Source organism: Diadema antillarum, unplaced genomic scaffold, assembly GCF_040938485.1.
Source record: "Diadema antillarum isolate AM-2024a unplaced genomic scaffold, OU_Dant_1.0 seq00000570_RagTag, whole genome shotgun sequence".
In the NCBI taxonomy this organism is placed as follows: domain Eukaryota; kingdom Metazoa; phylum Echinodermata; class Echinoidea; order Diadematoida; family Diadematidae; genus Diadema; species Diadema antillarum.
The window spans coordinates 1036188-1048792 of NW_027271508.1; the positions used below are offsets into that span (position 1 = coordinate 1036188).

The 12605-nt window shown below is 38.9% G+C and overlaps 1 protein-coding gene across 1 annotated transcript in view; it reads left to right on the top strand.

Moving 5' to 3' along the window:
• Nucleotides 1–12605, top strand: part of LOC139735363 (cryptochrome-1-like) — a 41851-nt gene that overhangs the window by 11314 nt on the left and 17932 nt on the right. The window contains exons 2-6 of the mRNA XM_071646115.1: nucleotides 1453–1561; nucleotides 4571–4716; nucleotides 5307–5491; nucleotides 6650–6738; nucleotides 8340–8480. Of these exons, the coding sequence (XP_071502216.1) occupies nucleotides 1453–1561; nucleotides 4571–4716; nucleotides 5307–5491; nucleotides 6650–6738; nucleotides 8340–8480 (670 nt within the window). The remainder of the gene's footprint in view (nucleotides 1–1452; nucleotides 1562–4570; nucleotides 4717–5306; nucleotides 5492–6649; nucleotides 6739–8339; nucleotides 8481–12605) is intronic.

Sequence of the window (12605 nt, forward strand, 5' to 3'; positions counted from 1 at the left end):
TATTGCTTCTATACATAAGCAAATTCTCAAATATCATGCATTCATTTCTTGAAGTACATTTATAGATAATTGTGGCAAGTCATTCTCACCTGCACGATAATTTTGACACCATGAAGACCTACAATGTATATTTTGAGACTTCCAATGAAGTTGAAAGTTTAGCTAAATGTTCACCTTGAACATGTGTGTTCTATATAAGTAATATTGTGTGGCACATGATAATCTGCACAATTATTATTGCTCTGATGCTGTCCCTGGTCTAATTCCTACAGTGCAGATTATACAGGTGTTTTTTTTTCTTTAATACCATATAGTTCTCTAGACTGTTTAACTGTAAAGACACAAATTAATGTTAGAAATGCTGCCCTTACAAGTTTTCTTTTCTTTTGTTTTCTCTCTCTCTGCCTCAACTTGAACGCAAATGAATGCCTCTGATAGTGGTATTGAATACTAAAGATATCATAATGTGTCATGCAGTGATAGTGGTGTACCACATTATCCACTTTGGTCGTGATGAAGTTAAAAAGTGTAAAAATGGGGGGGGGGGGTGTAAAAGGCAGACAAAGGCACTCTAATCTTTGTGAGATGTCTATGCCAGTCCACCGTACACCAAAGTTCATGCCACTAACAGCAAGAATGAAATCACGTGTGTGTGAATCTTCAGGGTCTAAATGGATAGACTACTATGCTGATCCAGGGCAGGGCAAAAAAAATAAAAAATAATGAATAACAGGCACCTGCTTGGAAAATCCAGCACGTTACACCAGCACGTTGCAGAGAGACTGCTCTTGTGCAAATCCAGTGTACTGTATTTAGAATTCTCCTGCATATTAGTCTGGCTTCAAGACTGTCTCCTCTTACTCAATTTCCTTTCCAGAATATTAGCACCCTCTAACAACAAAGAAGTAGCAGGTTCTCTTTGCCTTCGGCAAAGACAGTGACTAAATTATGAAATTGCATACCTTGTAGTGTGTAAAATTACACATTCTTCAAACTGTGACTACCTTGCTAATTTTCTATGAGAATAACAGTTTGAAGTTTTTAAGATGAGATGGAAAGAGGTGATGCAAGTACTTGAAGACTATAATTGGTTTACTCATGTTTACGGTTTTTATGTTCTTTGATTGTAGATCTTTATTCAAATAGAGAAAACTCACTTCAAAGATCAGGTTGCTCAGTGTTTTAGAATGCTTGAAATTACAACAAAAAGATGTGACTCAGAATCAGATGTCCTTTCAATACTGTGTACATGCATTTTTTTTTTACATATCTGATTCATGTTATTATTCATATTGCAGTGTTTTGGAGTTCTTAATGAAAGTTCAAGGACAATTGCAAACCATGCTGCAGTAAGGTAGATGTATTACAATATGTTTGATGAAGATAAAAAGAGTGTAACTCACATTGTATAAAAAGACACTTTGTGAACATTGCCTTGTCTCGCACTTACAGGTTCTTATTAGAGTGCCTGGAAGATCTTGATTCAAGTCTGAGAAGACTCAACTCCAGGCTGTTTCTGGTGCGGGGTCAGCCTGCAGATGTGTTGCCAAGGCTTTTCAAGGTGAGCAAAGTGTGGCTGAGCTGTGTAGAGGCAGCCACCTCCTTGCTAGAGGTATCATTGTATATTTTACTTGCCGGTAATGGCGGTATAGCGTTTATTTGTTTGTTTGTTTGTTTGTTTGTTTGTTTGTTTTGTGTCAACTTTGAAGGGTGCCAGTGACATTATTCTGTCCCATTGCTCCATAACATCCCTGTACATCCCTCATTAATTGCATGAGATACAAATGTAAAAGTGGAAATTTTCACGCATTTTGCGTAAGAAGAAGCTTGCGTGAAAAATAAAAGCACACTAATATTTTTGCATGCTATATGTTCCAGTAATTAATGTCCTGATTCCGCAGAATTAAAAACATGCAAAGCTCGTGTCTTACCCAGCTGAGTGTGGAAAATCACTCTTGCGATAATCTCCACTTTTACAGTAGTAGGGCCTACAGTGTAGGTAATACAGTATCTTTTTTTGAAGGATAGAAATAGGTACTAAGTGTCATGAACAAATGAATATTGATTATTGTTGTAGTACAATGGTGTTACATTATGTGCAATGTACATGATGTGCACATAGCCACATCCATGACCCATGAACTTTGGGAGTTCATTCATACTCACCTTGAAAGCAAATGTCATGTCCTTTCACAGTCATACCTTCAGCCATCCATTCAGAGCACTGTGCTCTCTTCAATCTTACTTGCTACCCATTTGTGCATTGTACTCTGGATATCAGCTCAGTGGCAAGCATCTTGTCCTTTCTTATTCCTATCCTTCAGAGTCCATTATGTTTGGAACTTCTTTATGTGTCTATCCACGTGTTTTGATTCTTTATTGCCATGTTTATTGCCGAATGGATCTAAAAACCTGGACCTTCACCTGCTTCTCAGCTCAATTCTTTCCATAGTCTCTTTGTCAAGTTTTATTTTTTTCCTATGAATTCAATGAAAATGTCAATGTTTTCGTATTTAGAAAATGCCAAGACTGTTGAGGAAGCTTGCTCAAGGTGAATTGCCACTTTACGTCCATGTTGACCTACAATAAATAGATTGAGTGAAATCAAAGAGACTGAACATTTTTTAATGAAAATAAAAGAGTGAATGTCCGTAAAAGTGTCACATGCATTTGCAAAGGATCAAGTGATATTAGTAACAGTTACACGTAAATCAAATGAAGTGATGTCATCTTCTCTCAGACTCCCTCTAATTGTCGTCTAGATTTATTTACATCACTTTCTTCTTATACAGTTATTGTAGCATAGTACTTATAAAGCAACTACTACCCAAAGGGGGATGAGTTGTAGTTAATAGTGAATAATCAGCTACAGTCTGTATGTCCATAATATTTTTGTTTTGAAACCATGCAAGAGGAAAAATGTTAATAGCTTGACCTTGTTGAAATTCTGTAACATTCTTATCATGTGTGTTTTTGAAGAAAAGACAACAAAATTTTGATTTTTTTTCTTCGTTAATAATGTGCTGTTTGTCAAAGTCACCTTGATCATGGAATGGAATTTTATGTCAAACTCTGCAGAGTGAAAGAAACTTCAGAGCTGCCTCACTTTATTATGAAAACTAGATATATCGCTACGGCTACTGATATGCCTCCGCCATAATGCATGGTTCTCCTAATAGGTCTATAGTACAATGTCTTGACAATGTGTGATGACAGTTTCACACAATTGGCAAAATATTAAAATGACAGGTTTGACACAAATGTGCTGAATGTTCACTTTTTCTAGAACTAGGTTCAATTGGATGAATGATTAAAATGTCAGAGTGCAGGTATTTGGGGAACTGATGATTTTTACTTGACTTTTGACCCTTTTATAAGTCTATGCATTGAGTAATTTTCAAGGTATTGAGAAAAAGCATAATTTCAGTATCAAATGGGAAAATAGCATTATCTAAACCTGGCCTTTGACCTTTGACCTCACAGTTCCAAAGAGAATCACTGTTAGGTTGCAACATGCATAAATATGTAAGTTTCATGACGATACCTTGAGTTACTTTCGAGATATGGAGGAAAAAGTGCAATTTAGCACTTTCACTTGACCTTTTACCTTTTGACCTTTGACCTTTTGGCAAGAAACTTCCCCAAAAATATATATTGGGTAATACATGCCATACATCAAGTTTGAAAAAAAAAAAAAACCCTTCAGGCATATTGCATTTTAAGGAAGTAGTGATATTTTGAGGAGTTGACCTTGACCTTTGACCCCCTGACCTTTGACCCATAACCCCAACTTCCTTAGATAATCACTGCCCATTGGTACAAGCATATATACTAAGTTCCATGAAGATACCTTGAACCATTTGCGAGATATGGAGAAAAACATGAAATTTCAAATTTTTTTTCACAAAATAACCTGTGACCTTTGACCCTGTGACCTTAAAATCCACACAAAGTATCATCCCCAAGGATATACCCTCATACCAAGTTTGATGTAAAACACCACACGGTTCTTGAGATATCGACAAAAACAAAACGGGACGTCACGGACGTACAGACGGACGGACGGACGACCCGAAAACATAATGCCTCCGGCCACTTCGTTGCGGAGGCATAAAAATATATATCTATATGAAATGCCTTCATTTTCTATTAACCCATTTGAGGATGGTTTGATTTTGCTACAACACGCATTTCCATAGACGCTTGCCTAAGTATACTCGGGACTTGTTTTCAACAGGTTAAAAAGTGGTTTGACCAGACTTTGGTGATAATTTTGCTGTAAAATACTTTTTTTTTCCCAAACGCAGACTCCCCCATAATGTTGTGACATACTGTAAAACAAGAAATTTTCGCCGTGCATTTTAATTTCGGCGAATTTTGCGAGTGCCAAAATTCGCGAAATTAAAATGCATGCGAAAGCTTTTGTCTACACTACATGCATTGAATGCCAGTAGCAATTCGCAAAAATTTCATGCCACGAAAAAGGCTGTCGGCTCCAATTCGCGAAAATTTCATGCCGCGAATATATCATGTTTTACAGTATTCTATCTGAATCTTGTTCCTGCTGTAGGAATGGAAAGTTACGTTACTGTCATTTGAAGAGGACTCAGAGCCTTATGGAAGGACCAGGGACCAGGCGATCAGTACCCTTGCTCAGGAAGCAGGGGTCAAGGTTATCAGCAAAGTCTCACATACGCTGTATGACCCCAAGAGTAAGTACAATTGAGAATGGTGCCCTGACTTCACATGCTTACGATGGGGCATTCATTTGTTATGTTTGCTCGTTTGTCTTTCTTTTGTATTATATTTGCTTCTGAGAGTCTTTTTATTATGCAGTACAAATCTTTGTGCATACTATAGGGCTTGACACTAATCTTTCTGTCCGTTGGCCTGTTTGGGCCACTAAAGTCTTTACATCTGAAATTTTTGTGGCTCGAAAAAGATATGTAGTAGCCCCAAATAAAAATGAAAGTACCAGTCCATTTTGAAACCTAGTTGCCAAACTGACAAATGCCTTTCTGGTCAGTCTAGTGATATCCTTGTTCACTTTTACATTCACATATTGCCAGTCTCCCCCTTTTCTTTTCTCTGCTCCTTTGTATCTCTCTTTTGCTCTCCCTTTCTTTTAATACCACTTTTTGTGTTACATCTGCTGCTTGTGCTGTTCCCATCTGATAATTGTCCCTCCCCTCAACTCATATTCATGATAATTTTTGTTCATCAGACAACTACTGACCATTCTATCCATGTGTCTCTCTGTCCCCCTGTCTGTCTGACCCACCCCCCCCCCCCCCCCCACCCAATAGGATACTGGCCCTCAACAACAATGAGCCCCCTTTGACGTACAAGCGTTTCCAGGATATCATCTCGATGATGGGCATCCCAGTGTATCCAGTGGAGGCCATTGAGGCTGAAGATGTTGAGGGACTCAACACTTACATTGAACCCAACCATGATGACAAATATGGCATCCCCACACTGGAGGAATTAGGTGAGTGCCACAAGCCTTCTTGAACTGAAGACCTTTTAGAGAAATAAGGGTCCTTACCTGTGGAGAAGTGAGGGTTCTGAGACCATACCACAAAGTTTAAAAAAAAAAAAAAATTGCTGCTCCCTCTTGTGGTCATATATCACTAGCTGATAAAATAAATTTTAAATTGACTCAAGGGGGGGGGGGGGGGAGCAACAAATTTGGTGTCAATTTTTTTGGTCTCTGGGGTGTGGTTGCTGCGCTTCTTGAGGGATTCCACTAGAATTATTCTATGGCTTTAATACGTTTGTATCGTGAGTTGTTATATGACATGTCTTAACTTGCCTTTTCAGGGGTGTTATTATACAAGCTTGCTTTTCTAAGACCCCTCCACTTTACATCTATAATGCTTCTACATGCATTGTCAATTTATATTCAATTATTCTGCAAATTGTTTTAATCGCATATATTCAACAATGCATTCCTTGTTACATATTATTGTTCTTATGTAATTTTTGTATTGTGGAAACTTTGAATAAACTTGAAACTTGAAACTTGAAATAGAAAATAACAGATCTATCATTTTTCCAACTGAATTTTTCCATGTCTAATTTGACAACATCTTTAATTGCATTACCCCTGTATATAATATATGAACTTCTCTGTTTTTGTGGGTGGGAATTTATCTTTATTTACGAAGGTCACTCCAAATGCAATCATTTGCCACTGAACTGGCATGCCACTAATGAGAAAAGACTTGGTTAGCACGCCGGGGCAAGTTTTCCCGGGAGGATTGAGCTTTGGTCATGTAAACATGTGTTCTAAATTATTAATTTCTGCATGAAATATCAAACAGCAAGAAAGCAGAATCAAAGCAACCTTCATTGTGTCAGAAGAAGCTGGTGAGGATGTATCAAATACAGTTAACTCTGTGTGAGATGAGTTTATCAGAACAGGAGAATAAATATTAGCTTTGACTCAGGCATCAGATTCGACTTTCACACTCTTCATACTTCTGTGGAGATTTTTTTTTTTTTTGTCACTCTAGGTGGAAATTGACTTGTGCAAATCCAACTAGCTTAGAGTTGCAAGTTGTTCTATCCCCAATCGGTGATTCGTTTCAATTTAAAGAGGTAAACATGGCTATACTGGACAACATTTTCATTGATTCTTCTGCAGGTTTTGAGATGGATGATGTCCCCCCACCAATGTGGATTGGTGGAGAAACGGAAGCTAGGCAACGCCTAGACAGACACTTAGAGAGAAAGGTAGGATTTGTCTTGACTGTGCCATATTCAAACCGTTGAAAATTTGTTCATTATTTGATTTCACATGTATGGAAAGCCATATTCATATGTTTGAATATTGAAAAGACAGATATTTATAGCATTTACCTTTTCAAGTATATCATAGAAATCTCAGTTTAATGTTTTATAATCCATGTCTGTGATTGCCATCGGCCATCTGCATTTAGGGAAAATAAAGTAATGTAACTTATAAGTGATCTGAAAAGATTAAGAAAGCTGCAAACCCCATCAAAGCTGTCCTATTACAGCTGAAATTGTAAAAGTACTTATTGCTTTTCAGCTAGTTTCTTCAGAACAGAACAGTAATTAGAAGAGAATGGCCTGAATTTCAACTTAAATGCACATGAGTAATGCTACCATGTTCCCAGCGGCCATGGCAGTCTTGTTTACCTGAAATTTAGTGCGCCGTGGGTAGATGGGATATTCTGCTCCCCCCCCCCCCCCCTTATTTTTTTAGTCTTGTTTGTTCCGGTCCTTGCTCAGGTGAACATACAGCTGTCAGATATCATTCTCATGGCATCTTGTCAGACCAGACTACACAATATTCGCTGTTGCATCCCATGATGAACCACCTCCAAGTTTTGTTGTGGCCTGTTATGTGCCACCACACTTTGTTGCATCTACTCAGTTTCATTACCGCCTACAAGGTTTCTCATTAGCAGTGGGACTGCAATGGCAAATTTTTGGATGGTTTAAAGATCTGACATGGTATCCACAGCAATCCTGGCATGTCATGTTTGCCCATCCTGTCCCAACTGTCCCAACGCGTTGCATCATGTCTATCCCGTCCATCCACGTATGGTGGCCTGAAACGTGACTGCCGTGTCCGCCAGGAACATGTTGTAAACGCAATGCAGCACAACAGTTTCCTTGTTTGCCCTCCTTCCCCCCACCCCCACCCCACCCCCTCAATATGGTTTGCAAGTAATTGATTTTCAAAGTTGATGTACACATGCAGTGTAACTCCTCAGGCATTTAGGATAATTTTTCACAAACATGAGCAGTTTGTAATTCTCACACTGAGTCCAGGGAAGGATGTTGAGGCTTGGATGGTCTGATAACATGTGTGCTTGTATTTTGGACCACAGCATGTTTGTGTGGTGCACCCACCAGACAGCTGAGTAAATATTTAAACCACAGATTGTTCATAAAAGCTTGAGTCCCAACATCATCAGTTATGCATTGCAATAAACAATACATGTATTTCCATCCATCCCCCCCCCCCCCCCCCCCCCCCCCGGTATATTAAGTCAATCATATAAACAAAAAGAGTATTATTACAGTTTTGACCGTCAAATTATTATTTGAATTAAAGACATTTCTCCCATGTCAATTTGTGATTGATTGTGATTGCAATTAATCAATTTGACTGAGATTGCAATTAATCAATTTAAGCAGGTATAGCAGGGATACTTTAGATAAGAAATGTGTTGATAACAACAAGGGGTGGAAGAAATCACCTCCCTGGTAGCAAGTGCATGAATACATGATATCTATTCTAATAACCACCTAGACAACATCATAACATGCTGTGGCTGCTTTCCCTTGTTTCATCCCTGCAGGCCTGGGTGGCAAACTTTGAGCGCCCTCGAATGTCACCAGCATCGCTGATGGCCAGTCCTGCTGGACTCAGTCCCTACCTCCGCTTTGGATGCCTCTCACCCCGCACCTTCTACTGGAAACTCACAGAGCTTTACCAGAAGGTGGGTGTACTGAAGTCTTAGGGCCTATTGCTCAAGTATTTCTTCTTCAGTAACTCTGACTTTTTATGGGCTGCTTGTTCCATTTATGGAAATCATGTAATTAGGGTCAGTAAAGATAAAAACTTAAAACTATTGGGTAAAACATTTTGCCATTGAACAACATTCCATTCATGCTCAAAGTTGATGCATAGCTGCCGTATCAAAGTGCTACTTCAGATTCAGTGCAAGTAATAATCATCATGAACATTCAAAGGAGAGAGAAAAGACAAAATCCATGGAATTCCTTAGCCTTGGGAAAACCTGGAGGCAGTGTGATACAGGTAGTTATGGATGCAAAACTATAGTAACATTAACTTTCACATACAGAACTACAGTGTAGAAAAGCACTCTGAGAGCGCAGACCTCCGCCAAGCGTGCAGCTCATTTTCACCACTGATCTTGTTCTTCCATAGAGATATCAGTGATTTCCACCCATATGTACTTAAAGCATTGTGTGCTGAAAGTCGCCGATTTCCCAATATCGAAGCCTTTGTTACGTCATAGACCGTCAGCTGCACGGCGTGCCTCGCCCTAGCAGAAACTAGAGCATGCACTTTGGTGCGTGCATGCAAACCTCAAATATGAGATATCAGTGATTTCCACCCATACGTACTTAAAGCATTGTGTGCTGAAAGTTGCCCGATTTCCCAATATAGAAACCTTTGTTATGTCATAAACCCTCAGCTGCACGGCGCGCCTCGCCCTAGCATAAACTAGAGCCCGCACTTTAGTGCGCGCATGCAAACCTCAAATACGCGTAGCCTGAACTCCCAAGTTCAATGACCCTACCTACCAAAATATCAAAAATCCTTCATAAATTCCCCCAAAATTCTTGGATCACTACCAAAAGTTAATCGTTTGTTACTTGTGTCATTCTCAATCCCATTCCATTAACTACTTTTTGAGTTATTTTGCACATGGACAAACAAACTAACTAACTAACTAACGAGCAAACAAACAGACCAACGGTAATGAAAACATAACCTCCTCCCATGGCGGAGGCAATAGTACCATGGCAGTGGCATAGCCCCAGCAATGTATATTTTTATCAAATTTTTTGTCCTTTCTTTTGGAGGGCTGCACATCTGTCATTCTTGGCAGTCCAAGGAAATATAAGTGCTCTCTTACCAAGTCAAATCTCAGAAGCATCAGCCTTTTCTGTGTGAATTGAAAACAGTATGTCAATTGTTAGACTTTACCCCTGCCGGTCCCTGCATTCTCTCACCAGTGAATGCTGCTGTAAAGATTACCCCTAGTTTGAATATGGTATCATGATATCAAAGGACATACTTATCATATCTGAGCATACCGTAGAAGGTAGACAGAAATACAGATAAATATATCTGTTAACATGGTGTTAAAGTATTTCCATAGTATTCAATTCTTTTGTTTTACTGGGGTAATTCTGTTTTTATTGTTGTTGTTCTTGTTCATTACCAGTATAAAGAAGAAAGAAGAATGTGAAATACTGTGATGTATGAAAGTACCATCGGAAATCATTTCGTGCATTATAATCCAGAAATTCTTAGTGCACAGAGTATTTGGGAGATTAGATCTGTCTCATCTGCATCTATGAATTACGCCCAAACCAAGATAAAAAATTCCTCTCATATGAGCTCCTGAAATAGAGCAGATATTTGCATGACGTGGACACAGAAAGAGTGAATTTCCCCGCTCACTAGACAGATCAGTTCTGATGCTGTGATATAAATAGCATGCATTTCCCTGTGGGTTAGACAGGACGTGTGTTGTTTACGGTATACCAGTGTCATGAATATAGATGCTAGCTGATACACTCAGGTTGTTGGGTTATTGTCTTGTTTATGACGAAGAAATTTGTAAAGGTTAGAGTTGGTGGGGTAGGTAGAGAGGCAGAAAGGGTCAGTTGTGCATTATTCCACACTTTGACCTTTTGACGGCGATACAATTGTTCTCTGTTGTCTGTCCTTTTTGGCAAAATAGGGGGTGGATGACATTGTTGTTGTTTTAAGATTAGAATCAAATGCATCAGAGATCAACAATTGGTGAGTGTTTTTTGTTGAGATAACATTGGGGTTTTTTTAAAGATAGGTTCTGGCATTTGTTAGGTGTAAAGTATCATAATCACATTACAATACATTTCCTAAGTTTCATGTAGTTTTACACACTGTAACATTCTTTGCCCTTTGTTGGATGTAGAGTGGGTGTATCATTAGAGTGCTGTTCATGTGTAATGTGTATCTTTATTTACAGTCAGTCATTTTATAACCGCTTGGTTTTATTTGGACTGTAATTTTCTGAATTGCAGGAGTTGCTCTGGACTGACTCGGTCTGCCAAGTCAATCCAGACTTACAGATCTATGTGATTCTTGTATCATGCGTTTGCACCATCCCCATATTTTAGGCTTGTATTGCAGAAATGATGTCTCACATTTTCTGTGTATTGCTGTCATGATTCTACAGGTCCCAGGCTATAGTGTGCAATTGTGAATATTAGCAAGACTAGATATCCTTAGAGGAAACTTCGAGAGTAGGCCAATCAAGTTTTTCACTGCTGCTTAGAACTACATCTGCAGATGAATGACTATAGAGACTAAAACAATTACTAAAATACTGAATAGTCTGCCGTAAGATGAGTGTAGGCAAAATGCGGCATTGAGGTTTCATCTCTACTATTGATGAGAAAGCAGAAAAGTATATATGGGAGGAAGCTGTATGCTCTGCTGCAAGACCATGTGATCAGAAGTTAAGATAAAATGGAAAGGAAGAGAAAAAGTTGAGAGGAAAACCTAACCCTATCAGGGAATGACACAACCAGGACTTCCTGAGCTGTTCTTTGACAGATTGCGGAGCAGGTCCAGCCAGCTCATAAGTCATAGGTCCTCTCAGTAAGCCTGGGGATAGTATGCCCTGGGACACATGAGTCGTCCAGTCACACACACACACACACATTGCCCTTCTCTTCTTCTAGTTCTAACATGTGACAACTTGCCAGTCTTGGCTTGAGCACAGCCAGCTAGATTTGTGTGATTGGTCAGGTGAACAGGCAGTCTGTCTGCTGCAAAAAAAAAAAATGTTGTAAATCAAACTATACTCTTAGTTTTCAGGGATGTATAGATGTGCAAGACATATTTTTCTTTTAATGTCCGGCAATGCATTGCCATGGGAACAGCATGTCTTAAATAAAAATCCTGCAATTTTGGATTGAGCTAAGTCCCTCAGTTCTATAGCATTTCACTTCAAATTTGGCACATGAGACTGATAGAATTTATAAAATGCAAATCACATCTTTTTTCAATGGTGAACATTGTGTTGCCAGGGTAAGAGCATTTTCTTTATTAAAAAACAAAAATCATGCAAAAATATTGTTGATTTAAATCAAAAGGCTTGCTCCCTTTTCTGACCTTTTGACTTGAGATTTGGCACATGTGACCAATACACTGTAAATCTTAGATGTGCAAATGTAATTTTGAGCAATACATTACCCTGCTTGGAGAGGCTATTTAACCCCTCTGAGGATGAGTCCCAAGTATACTTGGGCAAGCAGCGGGCAAGTGTCTATGGGAAATGCGTGTTGTAGCAAAATCAGTCAGTCCATCCTCAATGGGTTAAGGGAATGAAACAGGTGGACTTACACATATATTTCATAGGTAATCATTGTTTGCTAGTGGGTAATTGTCTTTCTGCCAGCTGCACTGACAGGAAGACAGTAGCCTCAGTATGTTTAATAGTATAACGCTAATCTGGCATGTGTGGTCACTAACCACAGACAAATTCTGTGGCTTGCATTACTATGGCAGTCTAACCCCCTGTTTAGAGGCAAGCCAGTTTTGTAGTAGACGGCGAGTTGTTACAATATTGGGGTGTTCTTAAAATTTTCTGTAGATTTTGATTTTTTTTGTGCTATTTCCCCTATTTTGGGGGTGCCGAACACGAATCCACCTGTTGCCATTTTTCTAACTGACGTCTTCAGCCGTTGCTATGGCAACAAATTATTTTCTTTAAAAGAACATGTATTCTTCATTAAACATCATAAAAACATGCTGTAAGCACAAAAGAACATGTATTCTTCATTAAACATCATAAAAACATGCTGTACGCACAAAA